Source organism: Oryctolagus cuniculus, chromosome 3, assembly GCF_051225735.1.
Source record: "Oryctolagus cuniculus isolate XC-2025 breed Fujian yellow rabbit chromosome 3, ASM5122573v1, whole genome shotgun sequence".
In the NCBI taxonomy this organism is placed as follows: Eukaryota; Metazoa; Chordata; class Mammalia; order Lagomorpha; family Leporidae; genus Oryctolagus; species Oryctolagus cuniculus.
Window position 1 is genome coordinate 115,740,355 of NC_142869.1, and position 25,537 is coordinate 115,765,891.

The following is a 25,537-nucleotide window of genomic DNA, read 5'->3' on the forward strand; positions in this document are numbered from 1 at the left end:
AAACAAAAAAACCTTTACAAAAACAGGTGGTAGAGCTGGCGCCGTGGCTCAATAGGCTAATCCTAATCCTCCGCCTTGCGGTGCTGGCACACCAGGTTCTAGTCCCGGTCGGGGTGCCGGATTCTGTCCCCGGTTGCCCCTCTTCCAGTCCAGCTCTCTGCTATGGCCCGAGAGTGCAGTGGAGGATGGCCCAAGTCCTTGGGCCCTGCACCCGCACGGGAGACCAGGAGAAGCACCTGGCTCTTGGCTTCAGATCAGCATGATGCGTGGCTGCAGCGCATTGGAGGGTGAACCAATGGCAAAAGGAAGACCTTTCTCTCTGTCTCTCTCTCTCACTGTCCACTCTGCCTGTCAAAAAATAAAAAAAATAAAAAAATAAAAAAAAAAAAACAGGTGGTAGTTGGTATGCTCTGAAGGCTGGCTTATGTCAGTCCCTTTTCTACAATCTCCTTTGATAAATCCACTATGGAGATCTTAATTTGGTTCCTAATTTATCCCCTTTTTGAAGAATGGTTTCATTCATGTCAATGAAATGACTAAAGAAACAAAAACAAAAACACTTTGAATATGGCCTTGTCTAAATAAGATCAGAGCTGGTGAATTCAAGAGGCTTCCATAGCCTTGGCAGCTCATGACAAGAGCCTCGGGTGATTACTGAAGTCATAAATAAGAGTGTCAACTGTTAAATCAGCAATGGGAGTCACTGTGCACCTCTCCCCATGTGGACCCCTGTCCTGATGTGTTGTACTATGCGAATTACTGGTAAAACTACTACTCAAACAGTACGCTATACTTTGTGTGTCTGTGTGGGTGCAGTCTGTTGAAATCTTTACTTAGTATATACTAAGTTGATCTTCTGTATATAAAGATAATTGAAAATGAATCTTGATGAAGAATGGGATGGGAGAGGGAATGGGAGATGGGATGGTTGTGGGTGGGAGGGAGGTTATGGGGTGGAAAAGCTGCTATAATTCAAAAGTTGTACTTTGGAAATTTATATTTATTAAATAAAAGTTGAAAAAAAACAACAACAAAAAACTAACCTCTTCCAGGTGTTTGGTCTTCTGTAGAATCTGCTTGTTCAAGGAAATAACTTTTCGATGATGTAGCTGGGAAGTTCCTAATTTTTCAGGACTTTCTTCAGCTGATAGCTCAGACTGCTGTGGGGAAAAGGGAGGGCAAACACAGAGGATTTAATCAGTTCACCAGGACTCCTGTAATCCATCCCCACCCAGTGTGGGCAAAGCTCTACTGGGCAGCAGTCACACCATGCCAGGGTATCCACAGGGCCCTGCTCTGAAGACTGCTCCAAAGGAAACTCTGACACAGTGACCAAAATCCCCAGTGAAAGAATCTGTGTTCTTGGCAGATGATCAGTGATGATGGGTTTGGAAGTCTGGTAGAGTCACCTTGGGGAAAAGAGATGGGAAATGAGGAGGAGGACAAATGAGATGGTCATAACCAACATTTGTTTTAGTTAAGGATTTTTCTGAATAATTCAGCAGCATTATTAATGGATGATGAGCTTCTGCTGCTTAACAACTCCAGAAATGGGAAACTGCCAGCAGGGTATGGCTGAATAAAATGTCAAGGATTATTATCTCCTAACTCGTGGGCTGTTAGGCCATAAAAGAAATAAAAAAAATTAAGCATTAGGTATCACAGCATATCTAGCTTTAAACTTGGAACTTTGAAAATGCCAACTATTGGGGGCCAGCGCCATGGCTCATTTGGTTAATCCTCTGCCTGTGGCACCGGTATCCCATATGGGTGCCGGGTTCTAGTCCCGCTTGTTCCTCTTCCAGTCCAGCCCTCTGCTGTGGCCCTGAAGGGCAGTGGAGGATGGCCCAAGTGCTTGGGCTCCTGCACCCGCATGGAAGATCAGGAGGAAGCACCTGACTCCTGGCTTCAGATCAGCACAGCGCCAACTGTAGCGGCCATTTGGGGAGTTAACCAACGGAAGGAAGACCTTTCTCTCTGTCTCTCTCACTAACTCTGTACGTCAAATAAATAAATAAAAAATACTAAAAATAAATAAATAAATAAAAGAAAATGCCCATTACTGTACTTAGCTTGTCAGGTTTTCTGGGAATTAGAGTTAACTTTTTGAAATTAATTTGGACACATTAAGATATTAATCTGTAGTCTGTGGAAGGAGAAACTGTTTCTGAAAATTATTTCAAGAGTATTAAATGGGGAAGAGGAAAGACCATCCCTTATTTCCAAATCACTCATCAGAAACAATTATAATTATCAAATAACATCTCCTCCATTTTGGATCACCCTGAGCTACACTTTTGATTTGGCAACTTTTGCTTGCTATATAGTTAACAGCTTGTTTCTTAAAGTCTACTTCAGCTTTGAGTTTTAATATCCAACTTAGATTCCCTGACACTGATTCCCAAAGTGTCAACAGCACACCCTAAGAGAATTTTACTTTACTAGCAGAATTATATAAGCCCTCTGTTTCATGACTTATTGACATCTGAAACTGGATTCATTTCCCATTCACTGGAACTACCCCATATAGTAGGTTTCTATGTTTGATGCTACGATTGGTTTTTATGTTTGTTTGTTTTGTTTTGTTTTGAAGATTTATCTTAGGGGCTTGCACTGTGGCGTAGCAGATAAAGCCATCGCCTGCAGTGCTGGCATCCCATATGGGCACAGGCTGGAGTCTCTGTTGCTCCAATTCTGATGTAGTTCTCTGCTATGGCCTGGGAAAGCAGTAGAAGATGGCCCTTATCCTTGGGTCCCTGCACCCATATGGGAGACCAGGAAGAAGCTCCTGGCTTTGGATCGGCACAGCTCCAGTCACTGTGGCCATCTGGGGAGTGAACCAGCAGATAGAAGACCTCCCTCTCTCTGTCTCTCCTTCTCTCGCTGTGTTAACTCTGACTTTCAAATAAATAAATAAATCTTTAAAAAAAAAAAGATTGATTTGAAAGGAAGAATTACAGAGTTATGAGAGGCAAGGGAAGACTGAGAGATATCTTCCATCCACTGGTTCACTCCCAAAATGGCACAACAGCTGGGGTTGGGCCATGCTGAATCCAGGAGCCTAGAACTCCAACCAGATCTCCTACATGGGTGGCAGGGGCCCAATCACTTGGACCACCTTTGGCTGCTTTCCAAGGCACATTAGCAGTGAGCTAGATTGGAAGTGGAGCAGCTGGAACTCGAACCAGCACTCACAAGCAATGCTGGCATCTTGGGAGGTAGCTTAATGTGCTATACCACAATGCCAGACTTGTTTGTTTTTCAAGATTTATTTGAAAGGCAGAGTTAGAGAGAGAGATACAGGGAGCAAAAGGAGGGCAGGGGAGGAAGAAAGAAGGTGGGAATGGCAGGGAGAAGGAAATTGACTGACTACTCGGAGTACCCTGAACTCCTCCAGCTGCCAATTTGGTTTCCAGACTAAGATCCACTGAAGTAGGTAGGCTTAAGTGGTCCAGGTATCACCAACCCCTAGACTTCCTCTGGTCTGCAGCAGCTGAGCACACAGATTCACTTCTGTTCTGAAATTCTGAGCTGAATTAGCTGATGGACTGCTCTTATCTACAAAGTTCCAAGAGAACAAAAAATGAATTCCCTACCCAAATTCAAACATTTATGAGTGAATGTGGCACATATACAGCCTTATTTTAAAACCATAACCTCAAGTTACTAGAGAACATTGGAGAAACCCTTCAAGATATTGGCACAGGCAAAGAATTTCTGGGAAAGACCCGGGAGGCACAGGCAGTCAAAGCCAAAATCAACTATTGGGATTGCATCAAATTGAGAAGTTTCTGTACTGCAAAAGAAACAGTCAGGAGAGTGAATAGACAACCGACAGAATGGGAAAAAATATTTGCAAACTATGCAACAGATAAAGGGTTAATAACCAGAATCTACAAAGAGATCAAGAAACTCCACAAAAACAAAACCAACAACCCACTTAAGAGATGGGCCAAGGACCTCAATAGACATTTTTCAAAAGAGGAAATCCAAATGGCCAACAGGCACATGAAAAAATGTTCAAGGTCACTAGCAATCAGGGAAATGCAAATCAAAACCACAATGAGGTTTCACCTCACCCCGGTTAGAATGGCTCACATGCAGAAATCTACCAACAACAGATGCTGGCGAGGATGTGGGGAAAAAGGGACACTAACCCACTGTTGGTGGGAATGCAAACTGGTCAAGCCACTATGGAAGTCAGTCTGGAGGTTCCTCAGAAACCTGAAGATAACCCTACCATTCGACCCAGCCATCCCACTCCTTGGAATTTACCCAAAGGAATTTAAATTGGCAAATAAAAAAGAGGTCTGCACCCTAATGTTTATTGCAGCTCAATTCACAATAGCTAAGACCTGGAACCAACCTAAATGCCCATCTACGATAGACTGGATAAAGAAATTATGGGATATGTACTCTTTAGAATACTATACCGCAGTAAGAAACAACGAAATCCAGTCATTTGCAACAAAATGGAGGAATCTGGAACACATCATGCTGAGTGAAATAAGCCAGTCCCAAAGGGACAAATACCATATGTTCTCCCTGATCGGTGACAACTGACTGAACACCAAAAAGGAAACCTGTTGAAGTGAAAGGGACACTATGGGAAACGGTGACTTGATCAGCATAGCCCTGACTGCTAATGGACAACTTAATACATTATTCCTCTTAGTAGTTTTTTTATCTGTTCTACTTAATATGACTGGTTTAGATCTGTAATTGATGCACAGTTCTTCTTAAGTGTTGAAAATTAACTGAAATGTGATCCCTGTTGAACATGGTGGTGGGAATGGGAGAGGGAAGAGATGTATAATTTGGGACATGCTCAGGCTGACTTGCCCCAAGTGGTGGAGTTGGAAGCATACCAGGGGATTCCAATTCAATCCCATCGAGGTGGCATGTACCAATGCCATCTCACTGTTCCAGGTGATCAATTTCAGTTCACAGTTGGTCATGGTGGAGGGACTGGGAGTCAAAGGGAGCACATAGACAAGTCTAGTACCTGCTAACGCTAACTGATGGAGTAAATAAATGGGAGAGTGATCCAACATGGGAAGTGAGATACTCAGCAGACTCATAGAATGGCAGATGTCCTAAATAGCACTCTGACCTCAGAATCAGCCCTAAAGGCATTCGGAGCTGGCTGAAAAGCCCATGAGAGTATTTCAGGCATGGAAAGCCAAGACACTCTGGCAAAAGATCTCTGCGAGTGAGATCCCAGTGGAAAGAACAGGTCATCAAAGAAGGAGGTACCTTTCTCTGAAGGGAGGAGAGAACCTCCACTTTGACTATGACCTTGTCTAAACAAGATAAGAGTCGGAGAACTCAGAGGGCTTCCATAGCCTTGGAAACTCATGACTGGAGCATAGGGAGATTACTGATGCCATAGACAGGAGTGTCAATTGGTAAAGTCAACAACAGGAGTCACTGTGCACTTACTCCTCATGTAGGATCTCTATCCTTAATGTGCTGTACATTGAGATTTAATGCTATAACGAGTACTCAAACAATATATTTCACCTTGTGTTTCTATGGGGGTGCAAACTGTTGAAATCCTTACTTAATGCATACTAAACTGATCCTCTGTAAAAAAAAAAAAAAAAAAAAAAAAAAAAAAAAAGAAATTATCAATTCCCAACTTGACTCTCACTGGGATTAAACATGACAATAGGTCTGCTCTGATTTCATCATCATTTAAAAAATCATCTATTATTTTTCACTTTATGTTTCTGTGTGGGAGCAAACTGTTGAAATCCATACTTAATGTATACTAAGCTGATCTTCTGTATAATAAGATAATCGAAAATGAATCTTGATGTGAATGGAAGGGGAGAGGGAGTGGGAAAGGGGAGGGTTGTGGGTGGGAGGGACGGTATGGGGGGGAAGCCATTGTAATCCATAAGTCGTACTTTGGAAAATTATATGCATTAAATAAAAGTTTAAAAAAAAATGAAAAAAAAAAAAAAAACCATAACCTCCAAATTTCCCTTATAAGAATTCTTATTGCAGAAAAACCAATAGCTAGCTTGACTCTTGGAGTGGAAATTTCCAGGCTGGTTGCCTATCTAGCTACAATTGGATTTTGAGCAGCATGGTCCTTTAAGACCCCTTCACAGGCTCTATGAGGTCACACTCCTTTCATAAAAATACAATAGTATTATATGCCTTTTCTATTCTCATGCTCTCATGATATTATTGTTCTGATGTTAATATGTATTTATTATTATTACTTATAAATGAATACATAAGCTATTGGGTCCTCGGTAATTTTTAATAGTCCTTAACAGGCCCTGGTAACTAGAAGTATTGAAAAGTACTACTTTAATCTAAGCTGTCTAACTTGCTTGGGAATCTACTTCTTGACTAGAACTCAGGAATCTATCAACAGACTGGGCTCACCCAAAGGCCAGCCTTCTTTCACCTCATAAGAGGGGAAAGCTTCTCCTGATTCTGCTTTTTTTTTACTAGACAGGTGAGAACCAAACAGAAAATGCTCGCAGTACCCAAAAATAATCTTGAAATCTCTATACAAACCTCTGTCATATCTATATGACAGTATGACGGTACTTCAAAAAGTTCACTAAAAAAGAAAATTAAAAGATTTCTTTTATTTGATACAAAGTTTTTGAAATCCATGTAGTTTTTTTTTCATTATACACATTTATCATGATTTTTCTTTTTTTTTTTTTTTTTTTTTTTTGATAGAGTTACAGACAGTGAGAGAGGGACAGAGAGAAAGGTCTTTGTTCTGTTGATTCACTCCAAAATGGCCGCTAAGGCCGGTGCTGTGCCAATCCAAAGCCAGGAACCAGGTGCTTCTTCCTGGTCTCCCATGCGGGTAAGGGGCCCAAGCACTTGGGCCATCCTCCACTGCCCTCCCAGGCCACAGCAGAGAGCTGGACTGGAAGAGGAGCAAGCGGGACTAGAACCCGGCACCCATATGGGATGCCGGCACCGCAGGCGGAGGATTAACCTAGTGAGCCACAGCGCCGGCCTACCATGAAATTTTAATAGATGCCTTCATATACACAGATTTCAAAACTTTTTTGCAACAAAATATACTCACCTTTTAATTCAATTTTCCTTGAACTTTTTGCAAAACAATGAGGTTTCACCTCACCGCGGTTAGAATGGCTCACATTCAGAAATCTACCAACAACAGATGCTGGAGAGGATGTGGGGAAAAAGGGACACTAACCCACTGTTGGTGGGAATGCAAACTGGTTAAGCCACTATGGAAGTCAGTCTGAAGATTCCTCAGAAACCTGAAAATAACCCTACCATACAACCCAGCCATCCCACTCCTTGGAATTTACCCAAAGGAAATGAAATTGGCAAACAAAAAAACTGTCTGCACATTAATGTTTATTGCAGCTCAGTTCACAATAGCTAAGACCTGGAACCAACCCAAATGCCCATCAACAGTAGACTGGCTAAAGAAATTATGGGGCAAGTACTCTATAGAATACTATACAGCAGTCAAAAACAACGAAATCCGGTCATTTGCAACAAGATGGAGGAATCTGGAAAATATCATGCTGAGTGAATTAAGCCAGTCCCAAAAGGACAAATATCATATGTTCTCCCTGATCAGCGACAACTAACTGAGCACCAAAGGGGAAACCTGTTGAAGTGAAATGGACACTATGAGAAACAGTGACTTGATCGACTTGATCAGCTCTTGTCCTGACTGTTGATGTACAATGTAATACTTTATCCATTTTAGTATTATTTCTTTGTTTTGTTCTAGCACTATTGGTTGAACTCTGTAATTAACACACAATTATTCTTAGGTGTTTAAATTTTAACGGAAAAGTGATCCCTGCTAAATATAACAGTGGGAATAAGAGAGGGAGGAGATGTACAATTTGGGACATGCTTAATTGGACTTGCCCCAAATGGTGGAGTTAGAATCATGCCAGGGGATCCCAATACAATTCCATCAAGGTGGCATATACCAATGCCATCTCACTAGTCCAAGTGATCAATTTCAGTTCACAATTGATCACACTGATAGTTCTAAGAGTCAAAGGGATCACACAAACAAGACTAGTGTCTGCTAATACTAAATGATAGAATCAAAAAAGGAGAGAACAATCCATCATAGGAAGTGGGATACACAGCAGACTCATAGAATGGCGGATGTCCTAAACAGCACTCTGGCCTCAGAATCAGCCCTCAAGGCATTCGGATATGGCTGAAGAGCCCATGAGAGTATTTTAGGCATGGAAAGCCAAGACACTCTGGCAAAAAAAAAAAAAAAAAAAAAAAAAAAAAACCCTAAATGAAAGATCTCCGCGAGTGAGATCCCAGTGGAAAGAACGGGGCCATCAAAAAAGGAGGTACCTTTCTCTGAAGGGAGGAGAGAACTTCCACTTTGACTATGACCCTGTCGGAGTAAGATCGAAGTTGGCAAACTCAAAAGGCTTCCATAGCCTTGGCAACTCAAGACTAGAGCCTAGGGAGATTACTGATGCCATAAACAAGAATGTCAAATTGTTAAGTCAACAACAGGAGTCACTGTGTACTTACTTCTCATGTGGGATCTGTCTTTAGTGTGTTGTCCAATGTGAAGTAATGCTATAACTAGTACTGAAACAGTATTTTACACTTTGTGTTTCTGTGTGGGTGCAAACTGATGAAATCTTTACTTAATATATACTAAATCGATCTTTTGTATATAAAGAGAATTGAAAATGAATCTTGATGTGAATGGAATGGGAGAGGGAGCAGGAGATGGGAGGGGTGTGAGTGGGAGGGAAATTATGGGGGGGGAAGCCATTGTAATCCATTAACTATACTTTGGAAATTTATATTTACTAAATAAAAAATAAATTAAAAAAAAAGAAAAAGAAAAACCCAAATATACCTTCCAAGCAAATAGGACTTTCAAAATCCTCTCTCTCACTGCTAACAATTCTCAATGTTCTATGGTGTCTCTTAAATTTGCACCTACAAATACAGCATCAATGCACACTAATGTCAGGATATGACACATTATTTCCCTATTTGACACTTCTGTAGTTCTTTTTTTTTTTTTTTGACAGGCAGAGTTAGTGAGAGAGAAAGAGATAGAGAGAAAGGTCTTCTCTTTTCCATTGGTTCACCCCCCCCACAAGTGGCCGCTATAGCCAGCGCCTTGTGGCCGGCACACTGCGCCGATCTGAAGCCAGGAGCCAGGTGCTTCTCCAGGTCTCCCATGGGGGTGCAGGGCCCAAAGACTTGGGCCACCCTCCACTGCACTCCCAGGCCACAGCAGAGAGCTGGCCTGGAAGAAGGGCAACCGGGACAGAATCTGGCACCCCAACCAGGACTAGAACCTGAGGTGCCGGCGCCGCAGGCGGAGGATCAGCCTAGTGAGCCGTGGCGCCGACCATTTCTGTAGTTCATTAAATGAATTCATTAAAATGAATAGGATGCACACATACAAGCCCAGAGTATATATTCAATTTGTGAGTTCCTCAATTTGCCTGTGAGTCTAGACATCATTCTGTAACAGGAGATTAAAGCTTTAACAAGAAGTCATTTTTGGATACACAGTTTATTCCAGGGCTGAACTGAGGAGTTTTCTTAATCTAGTCAAAGAAAAGTTGACCATCCCATTTCAAACACATTTTTTATTAAGCAATCTAAATTTTTTTTCAGGTACTCTCTTTAAAGTCAAGAGAACTCAGACTGATGAAGACAGAAACAAGTCCTCAGAGCAGTAGGACTCAGTAACCATTTGTTCACTGGGAGTTACAATTGGAAAGAAAGCTGATGATGCTGAAGTTAGATCTTAAACAATGATACCAAGGTGGACAGATGAAGAAAAAGAGTATATTGCTTTATCTAAAATACTTGGCAGGAAAAATTTAATCCTGGGACATCCTAACTGATTTCTACTTGCAAAATGCAACATCTGTCAAACAATGCCAACCATCTCAAATACTGTATTTGTGTTTACATTGGAGTGACAGCTAAAGTGTTAATATAATTTTGATCAACAATTTCAGATTAAGAATGTGCTTTCAAAACCACAGTGTGGATTAAGATGACTTTTAGTGCAGATTCAGTGTTTTTTCAATAACTGACAGATATTTACAACTCCTATTCTTAAGAGAAACATTTAAATGTCACTTGATAATATTAGTCCAGTTCAACATGGTAGTCTCGAGAGAAGCAAAAAATGATTGCTTTAGCTAAAACTTTATATTTTTATAATTGAAAGAAACCCAAAAGGCTATTTACATATCAACTTTCTTACTAATACATGGATCTCTCCTATACCCTTCTCTTCCCCCACCAATATGTGGTCACTATGCTAAGCTGACAATTACAAAGAATCCCTACCTCATGAGGGTGCCAGAGGTTCTCCACACTGAACAAACAGACTTTTCAGTTGAAAACAGCATATGAACTATGCAAAATGCTCTTTACTTTTTTTAAAAAAATCCAACAGCTAGCAAGAAAATTAAGAAATTATAGAAGACCAAAAAGTCAGTCAAAGTGGAAACAGAGGAAGGGACAATTACTCAAAGAATTTGGCTTTTGTTCCTAGGGGTATCTGCCCAAACCAGGGCATCTCAATCTCTGATGTTTAGAATTCAGGAACAAGTAAACTGTATGAACTTTGACTCAGGAGTAAGAGGAAAAACACATGCAATGAGACTTGGTGAGAACAGACTAGCCCCCGTGTAGTTCTACATCTACACTTAATCTTAGTCAAAAGGCCAAGAAGCGAGTTCTGTATCTAAATTCACACACCCAGAGGGTCCAAAACGCTGCAAGTTTTCATGTGAAATGAACCTGGGCAGATATGTCTCCAGGTGCTTGGCAGAAATAAAGGCATTCTCAAAGGAGAGTTTTGATTCTAAGCCTCAAAGGATTTCTACAAGTAAATTTACAAGGAACATGGTATTCAGGTATAAAACCAGATGCACGCAGAAGTCAAATTATCACGGACAAAACCCAGCAAAAGCAGCAGAAGATTGATAGGCTTCTTCAGGAGAAGGGGAAAAGCCAAAGATCTTATCTCTAGGCTTGCACAGAGTCTCATCAGGCAAAATCCACTGGCTGTTAGCGTATTAGTTCTACCACATTCTCTCCAATGCCTAAATTGCACCACAAAGGAAGAGTTTTGAAAGCTCTTCTTGTTCCTTCTTCACTTTCTCTTTCCTCCTTCCTTCAACAAATGTCTGTGAAAATCCCATCACATTAAACTCTAGGGATATACAATGATCCTGGATCTGGGGAAGGGCAACTATTCTAGATCTTGGAGTTAAGTAAAGAAACAAATATATAGTGCACCGTTAGTGCTATGAAGGAGACTCCAAGTAGTTACCCTCCACAACGTCACAGAAGACCTTACTTTAGGTAGGGGAGTCACCCTAACTGGCTACTGAGTCTGACATACATCTGTTAGCAACTACTGAGAATTTATTATGCATCTGGAAATAGGGATGCAGAGACTAAAGATGAAATCTTAGCACTTTGGGAGCTTAGAGAGTCAGAATGTGACTTGTGTCATACCTGTGATAGTATGTGAAATGCAGCACAGAATGAGGGAGTTTAAAATCTATCCCACATCCACACCTGACCTAATGTCAACCCAGGGTTTTCTCTCTGGCCACAAGCAGAAGGTTTCTAAGCGGGCAAACCCTCCCTACTCTTTCCCAGCTCCACATGCCAATTCTGCTAACAAGTGGTAAAAGTGTTTTCTGAAGTAGAACAGGTTGACAGCATTGGAAACATTCCTATCTAAGCTCAGCAGAAGTCACATGGGTTCCAACTCGGGCCAAATTCTCCAAGAAGCTCCTGGAGAGTCAGCTTCCTGTGACCCTCTGACCTGGGCAAGGTCTCTAAGATGTGGTTTTCTTCACTCAGGCCCCAGTCCTCCACTTTCCCAATCCTACCTCAACTAGGTACAATTTAAAAAGTTATACATTCTATCTAATTATTACCAGGGAAAAAAGTTCAGGATTACTTATGTTGACTACTTTTCTTTGGGCAGATAGTGACATTTCAAATGACAATACAAACCAGGTACCTACTGGCATCCACTTTAAAAGCATTCTAATTGTTATTCTGTAGCTTATGTTTACAGGTTGACTGATTCCTGGCTGGGACTTTCTTAGATAGTCCCCTATACCTACACTGCCTGGACACAGTATGTACTCCATAGGTCTCTGCTGGAAAATAAAATCAAACCCATCTAAGGAATCAATTCTGCAAGTTCTCTGATAGAAAGGAAACCACTCTTAAAATTTAAAATATCTCCAAAATTATTTTAAGAAATCTTTATATGATAAGTGATAAGAATGAAAGGGTTAACAAAATCATAGAAGGGGTGGTGAGCATCTGGATTACTGGTTAAGACATAGGTTGGAATGGCCACATCCATATTGGAATTCCTGAGTTTGTGTTTTAAGTTCCATTCCTGATTCCAGCTTATTGTTAATGTAGATCTTTGGTGGCAACAAGTGCTGGTTATAGTTGAGATCCTACACTCAGAGGAGAGACCTGGACTGAGTTCCCAGTTCTCAGGAATTCAGGGAATGAACCAGCAGGTGGGAGAGTTCTCTCTCTCATCTTTTTGTAAATACTTTTTTTTAATCATAAGAGAAAAATAACAACATGATGGCAGCTACCCTAAGAGGAAAGATGATATATTAACAAAATATTATTTTAGGTCAGTTCTATCCAATGTACTTCAATGAATTTCCTGAAGGCCAGAACAAAGGAGCTGCTCACTACTGTGTGCCCAGCATCCTTATATTTAGTAAGAGCAATCCCTTCCTTTGAGCCCAGCATCCTTATATTTAGTAAGAGCAATCCCTTCCTTTGGGGAAACCACCATCTCCCTCTGTCTCTAGTTCAATGGGGCCACCAATCACAACTTCTGGCCACAGTTGGCCTGGGGAGGATCATGTGACCCAAAACATGCTAAAGGGAGAGAAGCATTTTGTTAGGGCTGTCAGAATGAAAAAGCCAGAAGCAGAAATGTAAGTATTTCTTAATTGTTGGACAGGCAATTTTCCAAAATCTATTAGGAAAAACAAAATTCCTTCCATAAGTAAGTTCCTCAATCATCTAAAATACATGTCACTATGGAAATAAGATGATGATGTTGACAATCTTCCAACTAGGATGTTATAAAGACCCAGATGAGAATATGGGAACAGGAAGAGTCACCCAGACACCCAGACAGAAACTTGCACAGCTCCCAGGAATGAAGGTGTGACAGCGTGTGAGTGCTAGAGCTGTACCATTTTCACTTTTACTTGTTTCTATGGTCAATTCCCAGGACCCCTGGCCTATGCCATCCACGTGGCCCAGGGTGGGCAGTCAGATGGTGTCAGAGTCTAAAGGAAGCATGGGCAAAGAAGGGCATTCCTGATTATCCCTGAGGAAGTTCTACCTGGCCAAAGAAACGGCTTTCAAAAAAACAGTCCTGGACCTAGACCTGGAGCTTACCTGCCTCCATGGTATTGGACAAGTTACAGAACCTCTTTAACCTTTAATTTCCTGATGTGCAAAGTGGAAAAAAATACACATTTATTTATAGAGCACTGACACTGGCAGGTGCTCAGTGAAGCTCTAAGGTTACAGAGTACAGGAAAATGTTGGCCACATCCACATAAACAGAAAACTGCAAATGCACATCAGTAAGTCGATAATGACAGAGGGAAGCAGAAGACCACAAGCAAGGGGGCAGCACACTGTTCTGAGAACTGAATGAGATCATCCCGCTTTACACAGTACCTGCACAGAGAAGGCACTCCGATTCCTCAAGACAGATCTGTGCCTCCAGATCTACAAAATGTCCTAAGATCCTTTCTGAAGGAGATGTCAGCCAAGCGATTTAACCAACAGACTAAGTATTAAAGTGTCCAAAATGCTCGTATACGACACTTGGGGCAGACCCTCCCTCCCCTTCTAGGGACCTTGTACCTTCCCTGGCTCAGCGTCCCTCTGGCTCCTAAAGAGGCTTAGGTGACAAAAGGATGGAAGTATTTTTCATGCATTCAGGCTTTTTAGTTTTCTGCAAATCACAGTAATAGATTCTTCATCCCTATAAAAATGAAAGCAATGATGCAGTGAGAATACTAGACATCAACAACAAAAAGCACACCGGTGCCTCATCTGGCACATTCTGGGAAGGGTGCTACCCTTCGGAAACAAAGGGAGATGGAGCTACTTGGCCCAGAGCCTATGGACACTCATGAATTATGCATCGGGAATCTTCTTCACATTCCTCTTCCCTGCTGCTTCACAGGAACCATATTAAATTGAGTTACGTATCTCAAAGGCTTGCTTTGAGACACATGGATTATTTATCATGTTATACTGTTAGAAGGACTTGTGAAATTTACAAATGAAAGAGAAGGCTGCACATGTTTTTTACCTCATTTTTATATCCAAAGGCCTGTTGACTTTCCAAATACTTGCACCAGGAAGGCTGTACAATTTATTCTTTGGTCACAAAATCATTTTCACACTTGATGCTACAAAAATTATCTTGTCCTTTTTCTTCACTAAGCAGAAATAGGTCCTGATCTCAGTCTAACTTGGGCTCTTCTCTAATACCACCAACAGCTTCCCTTTGAGGCATCCCCTCAACTCCACCTAAACTTCTAAGGATTTTATTACTAACACCATCAATTTTAGACAAAAGAAAAATGTGGTAGACAACCCTACAATGGCACCATGATCCCTGCTTCCTGTTGTTCACATCTGCCTTGGAGAACTCCTTTCCCTAGTGTAGACAGGACCTGTGAGTTCATTCTAACCAAAAGAAAACAGCAAAAGTGATGGGATGTATGTGATTACATGTAGGTAATTATGTAAGACCAGAATGTCTGCCCTGCAAGGGACACTTTCCCTTGCTAGCTCTGATGAAATAACTGGCAATAGCAGAGAGGCCTATGTGGCAAGGAACTCAAAGCAAGATCCAGCTGGTAGCCAGCAAGGACTGGTGAGTTCAGTCAATAGGTCACAAGGAATATGTTGTCAACAACCATGGAAGCCTGCAAATGGATTCTTTCCCAGTATAGTCTTAGAATAATGAGGTTGCAGCTTTAGCCAGTATCTTTTTTTTTTTTTTTTTTTAAGATTTAATTATTTAAGAGGTAGAGTTACAGAGAACTGGTTAACTCCCCAAATGGCCACAATGACCAGAGCTGAGCCAACCCAAAGCCAGGAGCCAGAAGCCTCCTCCGTGTCTCCCACGTGGGTGCAGGGGCTCAAGAGTTTGGGCCATCTTCTGCTGCTTTCCCAGGCCATAGGAGAGCTTCATTGGAAGAGCAGCAGCCAGCACTAGAATCTATGCCCATGTGGGATGCTGGTGCGGCATGCAGAAGATTAACCTACTCCGCCACAGCGCTGGCCCTGCAAGTATCATTGTTCTATAAAGATTTATTTCTATATTTGAAAGTTAGAAAAGAAAGACAGAGATCTTCCAAACACTGGTTCACTCCCCAGATGGCCCCAATGGTGAGGGCTGGGCAAAGCAGAAGCCAGGAGACTGGAACTCCATTTAGGTCTCCCATGTGGGTGGTAGGGGCCCAAGCATTTGGGCCATCTTCCACTGCTTTCCCAGGCACATTAACTGGGAGCTGGATTGGAAATGGAGCAGATGGGACTTGAACCAGAGCCCATATGAGATACTGCAGGCTACTGCTTAACCTGCTGTGTGCCACAATGCCAGCCCTTCAGCTAGTACTTGATTTCAGCCTGTGAGAGTCTGAAAAGACCCTGCCAAATTGTGCACAACTGCTTACCCAAAGAAACTATCAGATAATACATAGGCATCATTTGAGCCACTACATTTGCAGTAATATTGCTACAAAGCAATAGACAACCAGACAAGCAAACTGAAGATGAGAAAAATAGCCCCTGTTATCTGAGAGCTCACCTGGTAGAAGGCCCTAATGAGCTGGGAGCTGGCCTGCATCCATAATTAGGCCTTGGTGTTAAGTCTAAAGAGATTTCAAAAAATATCAATGCCAGGTAAGTTTACCTGTATCTGACTGTGACCAAGGATCAAGGTAAAAATATGACCACTCTGTAATCATGTCTAAACATGGACAAAACCACATTGTCCAAATCATAGAAAACACCAAACATTCCCTATACTCACTATTATACACACAAACTTTAGCCCTGATTCATTCCCACTGTCCCCTCCCTGCCATGTCTTATAGATAAGATTAAGGTATCCATTCACAGACTCAACCCTCCTCACACATCCAATACAGAGCAGAGCCCCACTTTCTTGAACCCTCCTCAGTGTCACCAAATCCAAATCCAAATCCAAGTCCTTCCTAGGAACCTTTTCCTGAGAGGGTCTGCCAATTCCTCTGGCTTTGTGCTCACCCTCACCACAACCAGCAACAAAGCCAAGCTGTTCAACTACAGGTGCATTCCCCAGGGTACACAACTAGGTTTTCGGCTGGAGGGCACATAGAAAACAGGAACAAGCAAACAAAATCAAGAAAATAACAAAAACAGTAAAATGATTTTATCATGAAAGTTTTACACAGAAATGGAAGCATAAACCAATAAACAATGAGTCCATATGCAGTTTAAATCATAAGAAAGCATCTCAAAATGAGTATAAGTTATTTGATAAGTGGCAACAGGAATGAGAAAACTGAAAACTGATAAGACTCACACTTCAGACTGAATAAAAATGAACTCTATATAGGCTAAATAATTAAATATTAATAAAAAATAGCTGAAATATAATGGACTACTTGATCAGACCATGGAAAAACAATGAAATTCTCATATGAAAACAATAAGAAAGAAAAAAAGATGGACCAACTTAGATACAAATCTTTTACATGTAATGAAAAAAAAAATGAACTACCCAAGAAATCCTGGCATCTCAGTGGAAAATATCTAAATACAGAATGTTGGCTTGATTTACAAGAAAAAATAATCACATGTCTGAAGTATAAGAGTAAAGTCTGTAACAGAGAAATCCCAGGAGAAAATGGAGTAAACAGAAAAATGGAATTATCTTTAATCCTCTCAGTGGTCTAAAGAGGTACAGTCCAAACAGGTATAGTCACTACAGCAGTAAATTAGATAACAATCAAAGCTTGAAATTTTGGGCCATGCTAGAAGCTCTTTCACCACTAATAGCATTATTTTATTTGAAAGATGCACATGTGTGTGTGTATGTGTACACATGCACACACACACACATGGAGACCTCCCACACGCTAGTTTACTCCCCAGAAGCCCACAACAGCAGAGCCCATAGTTGTGCCAGGGTGAAGCCAGAACTGAGAACTCAATCCGAGTCTCCCATGTGGATGGCAGGGACCCAATTACTTGAGCCATCACCTGCTGCCTCCCAGGACATGCATTAGTAGGAAATTGGAAACACGAGTGGGGCTCAGAAGCAAACCTAAGCACTCCAATATGGGATGCAGGCAACCCAAGTGGCACTTTAGCTACTGTGCAAATGACCACCTCACTGATAGTATTTTATATAATTATAACTTATCTGGAAAGCAATACAGAGAAGTTATAGTCCAGATATCACACTCCTAGGAAACCTTCCACCAGAAATTATCTGCTAAGATTTTATAATATTATCTACAATGGCAAATAGTTAGAAATGGCTTAAAAGTTTACTATGGAAATGTTTAATGAATCACACTGTTTAACACAAAGATATTAATATAAATATGAAGGCCTGAAATATGGAAAAAGTTTAGGATGTGATGTGACCCAAAAAAGCCAACTAAAAAATGCCAACTATCAAAATACAAATAAAGGCTAAAGAGCTATAATGTGCCAGGCACTTTTTGAGGCATTTTGGCCATATCTTAGTTTTTTTAACGCCCTGCCAGTAAAGTAATATTATCCCCACTTTGTAATAAGGATACCAGAGCAAAGACAGATTAAATAACCAGCATGATCACAGAGCTAGGGAGCAGAGGAGATAGATGTCAACTAAGAGACAACTCCAAAAGTTGTGGGTCTAACCCTTGCACTGGCCTACTTCTTTTAGGCAACTATTAGGTTTGCAACTATAAATATCTGGGGATAGACTTTAAGATAATATGTGAGTATACTATAACTGTTATGTAGAAATGAATTTAAAGATAGTTTAATTTTAAGCCACCAACTTTAACACTACATAATTTACTCAATGAAAACAACCCAGACAATCAAGCACTGAATGACAGACCTGAAATTCTCCATGAGAAGTTAAACTATACATGTCTTTGGAAAGAGGCTTGGCCTTACTTCCTGTTAAGATTCTAATTTCACTCTTTTCTGGAAGAATGGAATGGGGGTGGATACTAGTCCAGATTAGGCTCCACACTGTAGCCATCAGAATTGGGTGGAGGTCAGTATGAAGGGATGATAAAGGGAAAGCTCATGAGCTAAAGAGACAAAGCCATCGAAGGGGGACATGCAGAATGCAGTATCAGGACTCCCAGGCTGGGTGGGGGCTGGTTTGCCCTCTTATTCAGGGTACCTCTTTGTTGAATAATCTAAGTTTCTATCTGTTTACAATGGGCAAGCCTGGAAAAACAAAACAAAACAAAACAAAACAAAACACAGAGACCCTGTAAAAACGGCAGTGCATACCCAGGGTCATCTTTTTTCGAACAAGTGGATTCAGCAGCACTGTGTGGCAACGTAAGGGCTGGGACAGATGCACATGCTTTGCCATTCAGGTGTGTGCGCTGTAGAGAACCAAGACTCTGTCTTTTCCAAGCAGTAAATTAATCTGTCTTCCCACAACTGCATTTTCAAGTCTTTCCAGTTTACTTGCACTTTTAGAATAACTCAATTTCTTTTCTGCTCAACCCTCAAATGCTATTTTGATTAGTGTCACCATTCTCAGGTGGTAAATGGGAAGAGTGGGCCCTTTGGATTCCGTGAGATGTGTGAATTTGAGAGCCCATGCTGCATGCTGAGAAATATTTCCCAGGGAAGTGGTGGTGATGGAGGGGAGATAAAGGAACCCCTAGATATGTATGAGGACAGGAGACCCTGGAGTAGTGGGGGGTGGCAACCTGCTGTGTTTGCAGATCACCCCCTCCGGATTCCAGGTGTCATTCTCTCCCTGACTGTGGCACTCCTGCAATCATTTCACAATACTGCACAGACAGTCAGGGCAGAACTAATCTGTCATCAAGGCTTCTGAGAACAGTAAAGCTGGAAGCTTCCACAGACATCACATTTTAAGGGAGCAGACTGAGTACAGCTGGGGAAAGAGGGATGTGAAACAATGCCCTGTAAATCTGATTTAACTGGTAGTACATCTCAGCCAGACTGGAATCCGTTACATACAAAATGATTAATCACTGCCTCCTGGAAATATTCAAGGTCCTCTTGCCTATCTTAGGATGGACGGGGAAAAAAATCTAATGCTGAAATATGATTTTCAGACTTTTGTTCCTTCTACACTCTTTTAATAAAGTAGAATAAAAAATTCTGCGTTAGGCTTGGCTGAGTTATGGGGTTTACTGCCTAAGTGGCAAAGAACTCCATTCCTCAGTCCAATTGCGGAAGACAGCCTGAGTTATAAGCCTGAGAGAAGGAAAAATGCCTGTGCAACACCTCAGGCATCAAAGTATCAAATGTGATAACTGCTTCTGTCTCTGTGTGGTAGCCAGTGCATATGCTGTTGACTTACATGGCTGATGAATTATAAGCAGTCCCATCACTACTAGAGGAAGAGGGTAAGCAGTAAGAGAACAAAGCCTCAGGGCATTCCTTGAGGCACAGACTGGTGTAAGGGGGTACCTACCTTCTCCGCATACTCAGACACAATCTGCTTGATCTCGGCAGAGCAGAGGCCCACAATCTGGCCCACGGAGCTTGCGGTGAGACGGCTCTGCAGTGACATGGAAAGTACCTTCTTAAGGCCTTGTCTTTCACAGAACTAGAAAAGCTGAACACGCTGAGCTTTATCACAAAATGGACAACATTCTCAGGGAAAAACAGTATTTGGCCTCTGCCCACATTTTCACTGACAAGGGAGAAACAAGCCTTAGGACAAATGCCTTAACCTGCTCCCTTCCAAGTCACTCCCCTGACTGTGCTAGATGCTCCCAAAGCCTGCCAGTTCCTGGCAAACCATTCTTCATTGTCAGGGCCCCACCTCTAGGACTCTCCTCTTAAGTGTCACTAAGGAGAGCCCACAGAGGGATAAAAGAGCAAAAGAGAGACAGTCAGGAATCCAGGAACCTCTAACATATCTCTTGATTGCCTGGGCCTTTGCTAGCTTCAAAAGGAACAATCCCTTCACCACAGGTGGCTAAACCACTGTACAGGCCTTGAGCTGTGGAATGAGCAACCACAAACACAGTATTCCACTTTCCACCTAGATGGTGTGGAAAGGAAGCAGGAGACACAGGCTCCTTTGGCATAGAGTATAACGTGGTTCTAGAGGCAGGACTGATCCTGGCTCTTCCGCAGAAGGACTAGAAGCCATCTCAAAAGGAAGGCCTTGCTCCTAGAAGTCCCCATGGACAGCAATACCATATACTTTCAAAAGCTTCCTGGAGGAAGACCCTGAGGAGCAGGAGCACCAAGTGCTGAGCACAGAGCAGGCTGCAGAATGTGGGCCTTCTGGTAGGAGGCTCCCTGAGAGCAGAGCCAGGTGGTGCTGGTGTCAAGACCCTCCCCTTCCCCTCCCCAGGGGCTGCTCTCTCACCTCTTCATTTGCCATGGCAGTCATTGTGGTCATCAGTGACTGGATACGCTGCTGAAAGAGGAATAGGGAGAGGCAGCAGTGAGCATTCTGACCACAGCACTGGAGCAGTGTGCATACAAGGACCTCAGGGGTGAAATCCAAGGGTTAATTTCCCTTGATGTCATTTTACCATAGGTTATGAAAAGAAATTGGAAGGTGTGAAAGGCCAGCTCAAAGCAGCCAGCTATGGGAGGCGCTGGTTCTGTGGATGAGAGTCAAATCCCCTCTTCCCCCTCAACCACCAAATGACTTAAACGGAAACCTCAGATAGCCTCTATCGACCATGCACCTCTTCAGCTGCTCGAAGCTCATCCTCCTCATGGGCATCTGCTTTCTCTGTAGCTGACAGACTTGCAGGAAGTGTGGGTTTCTTGTCCTCTGCCTGGAAAGGAAGATGTGAAAACAGCTTAGCATTGAAGTAAGAGCCTCAGGACAGAAAGAACCACATACAATGAGGCACAATTGTGAATGAAAACACACAAACACACAGCTGGAGTTGCACCAGCCCAAAAGAGATTGGACCATTTGGAGGCCTGAGCCTCGAGCTGGTCCATCCTCTCACTGGTGAATGCCTGCATCCATTTCCAAACTGCTCACCGATTAAATCAACAGTATCGTTTGCCAAACTTATCCTCATGTTCTAAGAGGGCCTTTCCTCTGCTTTAACACTTTCAAGAGCAGATCACTGCTAGGGGAGTATTTCTTCAAACTGCCAGCCAAGACGCATTAGTGGGGCATAAAAGCATTTTAGCAAGTATGACTAGTGTCTATATAAATAAAAGAACAGAACATGACAAAGTGCTTTGTAGGTAGTAAAAGGTTAGTTACTGCTTAGTGAAATCTTTGTTTTCGGGATGTATATACTGAATCATCATGGAAAACAAAATTTTTACTGCTGAGAGTGATAAGGAAAAAAGCTTGAAAACCACAGGTCTGAAGAATAAAAATGTAAACTGCTTCATCTGGTGATCAAGATGCATGCCTGGAACCAACTTCAGGTTCTAAATGTACCACACCATTCATGCAGATTAGTCTTCCTCAAACACAGGTTGAAAGTCTAGAGTTTTTAAAAATAATTTTTGTTTAACTGAAAGGCAGAGAGACAAACATGCATCTAAAGACACAACAACAGACAGACACATGCATGCAGCCATGGGGAAAAGGGAGAGATAACTCCTCATCCACTGATTCACTCCCCAAATGCCTGCAACAGTCAAGACTGGATCAGACTAAAGTCAAGAGCTGTGAACCCAACCTGGGTCTCTTACATAGGAGGCAGGGACCCAAGTACTTGAGCCATCATCTGAGGCTTCCCAGGATATGAATTAGCAGGAAGTTGGAATCAGAAGCAGAACTGGGATTTAAATTCAGGTACTCTGACATGGGATGTGGGCATTCCAAACTCTGTCTTTACTCTCAGGTGCCCTTTTTGAATCATCCCAACTCTAGGATACTTTTTTATAACCAGTCTCCCATTGCCCATGAGAACATCCTCAGTCCTTAACTGCCTAGACATGGCTACAGGGGATAAGCCTTTCAATTCAAATGTGCCATCGGACATGAGAATGACAAGACAAACCCAACTGGAATACTATCTCATGAACATCTCATGATTTTCCAGCCATAATCCAAATACCTTATTTCAGAATGCAGTCACATACACATTATCTTCAGACAAATTACGTATCAAATTAAATGTATATATCAAACTCTTACTATAAACCAGATGACACGTGACATACTCAAATCTAGAAAATACCCTGCTCCAGAGGAAATGATTATGTAGTTGAATGATAATACAAATCTGAAAAAAATGAGCAAACCAAAAAAGAAGATATCATAATCAGTGTGTGACTAATTGCCAATGAACTAGTAATGATAGTAACTCTTATTAAATGTTTACATTGTGTTTGCTAATTCTAAATCATTTACATTTTGGTTTTCATAAAAATGCTGTGAAGTAGGTACAATGAATGCCCCTATTTAATAGATGCTGTGAAGCAGAATACAACAATTAAATCAAGGAGAGGAATGAGGATCTAAAACTAGTCAGTTCAGCTTTAGAACATGACTGTGGTCACCCTGGTTGGCCACCAAAGATGGAGACAATCACCACAGGAAGCAGAGGAAGGCTGTGTAGCAGGAAAAGCAGAAGGGAGCAGAGAACAGCAGGAAGGTGTCCTGTTTAAGGAAATCTGGGGGTCGGGTGGGAGTGAGAGAAGCAATTATGAACAGATCTTAAGCTGCAAGACTCTATTTCTTAAGAGACCAATGACCACTGTAGCTGGAACTGGACTGTTTAGAATGAGGGGTTATGAGCACAGACTTTGCAGTCAGGACGAAGTGGATTCAGATTCTTATTATGACTCTTTAGGGCTATGTGACCTTAGACAAATCACTGAGACTCTTCGATCATCAGTTTTCTGACCTGAAAAGCAGGAATAAGTACACTTCACATAGAACTGTTAGGGGAATAAGTGAAAAATATATGTAGAACCCTTAATCAAAGTCCTGGAACATAGTAAAGGTCTGGCACTCTAAGATTTATGTGTCTACCCTACTGCCAACAATTAAGATCAACAAACACAAAAATTAACAGAACTCAAACTCCTTTGTGATGTTAGAGAACCTCATCCTGACTCACCTGGTTCTTCCACACTCAGCACACAGGCCTGTAAGAAACAACTGTGTTCTATCTTGTTGCCTAGCAACCTGGGCACACACTGTCTACAGTCTCTTCCACCAGATTAGGCATGCTCTGTGAGCCCTAAGAGTGGACTTAACCTTCACACTTTCTGAACTACGAGGTGGCCTCAGCAGATCCTGGTGGCATGACTTTGAGTGACCATTTACGTCTTGCCCCAAAATGAGTTGCCACTTTGGCTCCCAGTCTGCAGAGGCAGCTGGATGGAGATGCAGGGACCTGGCACGCATCCCTCTCACACAGGCTTGCCCAGCGACCAGGGCCTGGTCAGCGTCAAGCCTGACATCCCACTCCCCCTGGGCTTCCAAGGGAGTTGCTGCCCAGCTTGTCAAGGTCCAACAATGTAGACATGGGGAAAGTTTGCTCCCATCTTTCAAGTATTCTCTCCCATTATCTATGCTTTTCTTACCTTCTCTGTTTTGCTTTGGCGGCTAAATCCATATCTCCTGCAGGACACAAAAAAAAGGAAAATTCAATCATCTTCAAAAACCACAATAAATTCAATCAATGAATTTTGGTTGGATTTTTCTACAAAAGTTACCAAAGACAATTTAGGCTACCTGGTGATTAGAGAAAATGTTACAAGTGCCTAACCACACACATAATCCATTGTTTTTCCAACTAAATGGCTAGCCATTCCATTTGCTATATGAACCTCAGATAGTATAGAGTAGAACATTTTCCTTAAGTGTAATCATTACTTCTTTGAACCAGGAACTGTATTCTAAAGCCACAGTTAAGAGCCTTAAAAATACTGGCATAAACAAATGTGAAAATGTTTGCTCAAGCAGAACATGCTCTCTAGTGGCCATTTTAATAATTTTGAGTCCAGCACAATTTTTATTCTCAAACACAACCCAAGCATGATGTCAATAATTTTGCACACTTATTACAAGCAACCTGAACTTCAAAGAAACACACAAACACACTTAAGTTTAAATTAGCTTATTTTCTGGCTCAAATTAATTTATGCTTTAATAAAAAGTAAGTAAACAATACAAAAACCATTCAGCCTAAAACAAAAAGCATAATGCAATACATGCAGCTTCACATACCTTCAAGTGGTTTGTAAGGAAATAATATTATATGCAACCCTTTAAGAAAAACAAATGAAGGGCTTCGCTGTGTTCCAGCTCACACAGTGCCTTACTGCTGGGGCAGTGTGCTGCCTCCACGGCTCTGGGGCCTCTGGCCTCACTCCCCTCCCACTCTTCTTGTTCATTCCTTATCCAACTTCTCACTGGCCTGATCTGCATTTATCAATATAGCCTCTCCCTCCAAAGAAGGCAGGACTTCTTCCACAGCAGCTTCGTTAAGACTTCTCTACTATGGTCTTGCTCAGCAGCTATTTAGCCTCATCTATAGCAGCTCAACTTACAGACTTACTTCCCTGAATGAATAGAGCACTTTGCACACACTGAGCAGCCCACCCCCACACCCCCTGCCTCCCAGCTCTAAAGCTGCCTCCTCTCTGAAGCACACATGTGTGGCCCTGGGCTGTCCATCTCTGCATCTTGTTCCTCTTGTTTACCAGATGGTAATTAGGTTCAACTGTCTGGTTGTTGGTCAGTATCCTTCTCCTTGAGGGCAATAAATCCTTGTTTTTTTTTTTTTTTTACAGGCAGAGTGGACAGTGAGAGAGAGAGACAGAGAGAAAGGTCTTCCTTTGCCGTTGGTTCACCTCCAATGGCCACCGCGGCCGGTGTGCTGTGGCCGGCGCACCGCGCTGATCCGATGGCAGGAGCCAGGTGCTTCTCCTGGTCTCCCATGGGGTGCAGGGCCCAAGCACTTGGACCATCCTCCACTGCACTCCCTGGTCACAGCAGAGAGCTGGCCTGGAAGAGGGGCAACCAGGACAGAATCCGGCGCCCCGACCGGGACTAGAACCCGGTGTGCCGGCGCCACAAGGCGGAGGATTAGCCTAGTGAGCCGCGGTGCCCGTGAGGGCAATAATTCTTTTTATTTTTTACTTTTATTTAATGAATATAAATTTCCAAAGTACAGCTTATGGGTTACAATGGCTTCCCCCCCCCCATAACGTCTCTCCCACCCCCAACCCTCCCCTTTCCCACTCCCTCTCCCCTTCCATTCACATCAAGATTCATTTTCGATTCTCTTTA

The 25,537-nt window shown here is 42.2% G+C and overlaps 1 protein-coding gene across 2 annotated transcripts in view; it reads right to left on the minus strand.

The window, feature by feature from the left end:
• Positions 1-25,537, minus strand: part of CCDC93 (CCC complex scaffolding subunit CCDC93) — a 106,261-nt gene that overhangs the window by 41,521 nt on the left and 39,203 nt on the right. For both annotated transcript variants that reach the window (XM_089327985.1, NM_001171023.1), the window contains 5 exon segments: positions 23,827-23,863; positions 21,003-21,095; positions 20,675-20,725; positions 19,766-19,852; positions 1,044-1,160 (listed from right to left, as the gene is read on the minus strand). In XM_089327985.1, the coding sequence (XP_089184111.1) occupies positions 1,044-1,160; positions 19,766-19,852; positions 20,675-20,725; positions 21,003-21,095; positions 23,827-23,863 (385 nt within the window).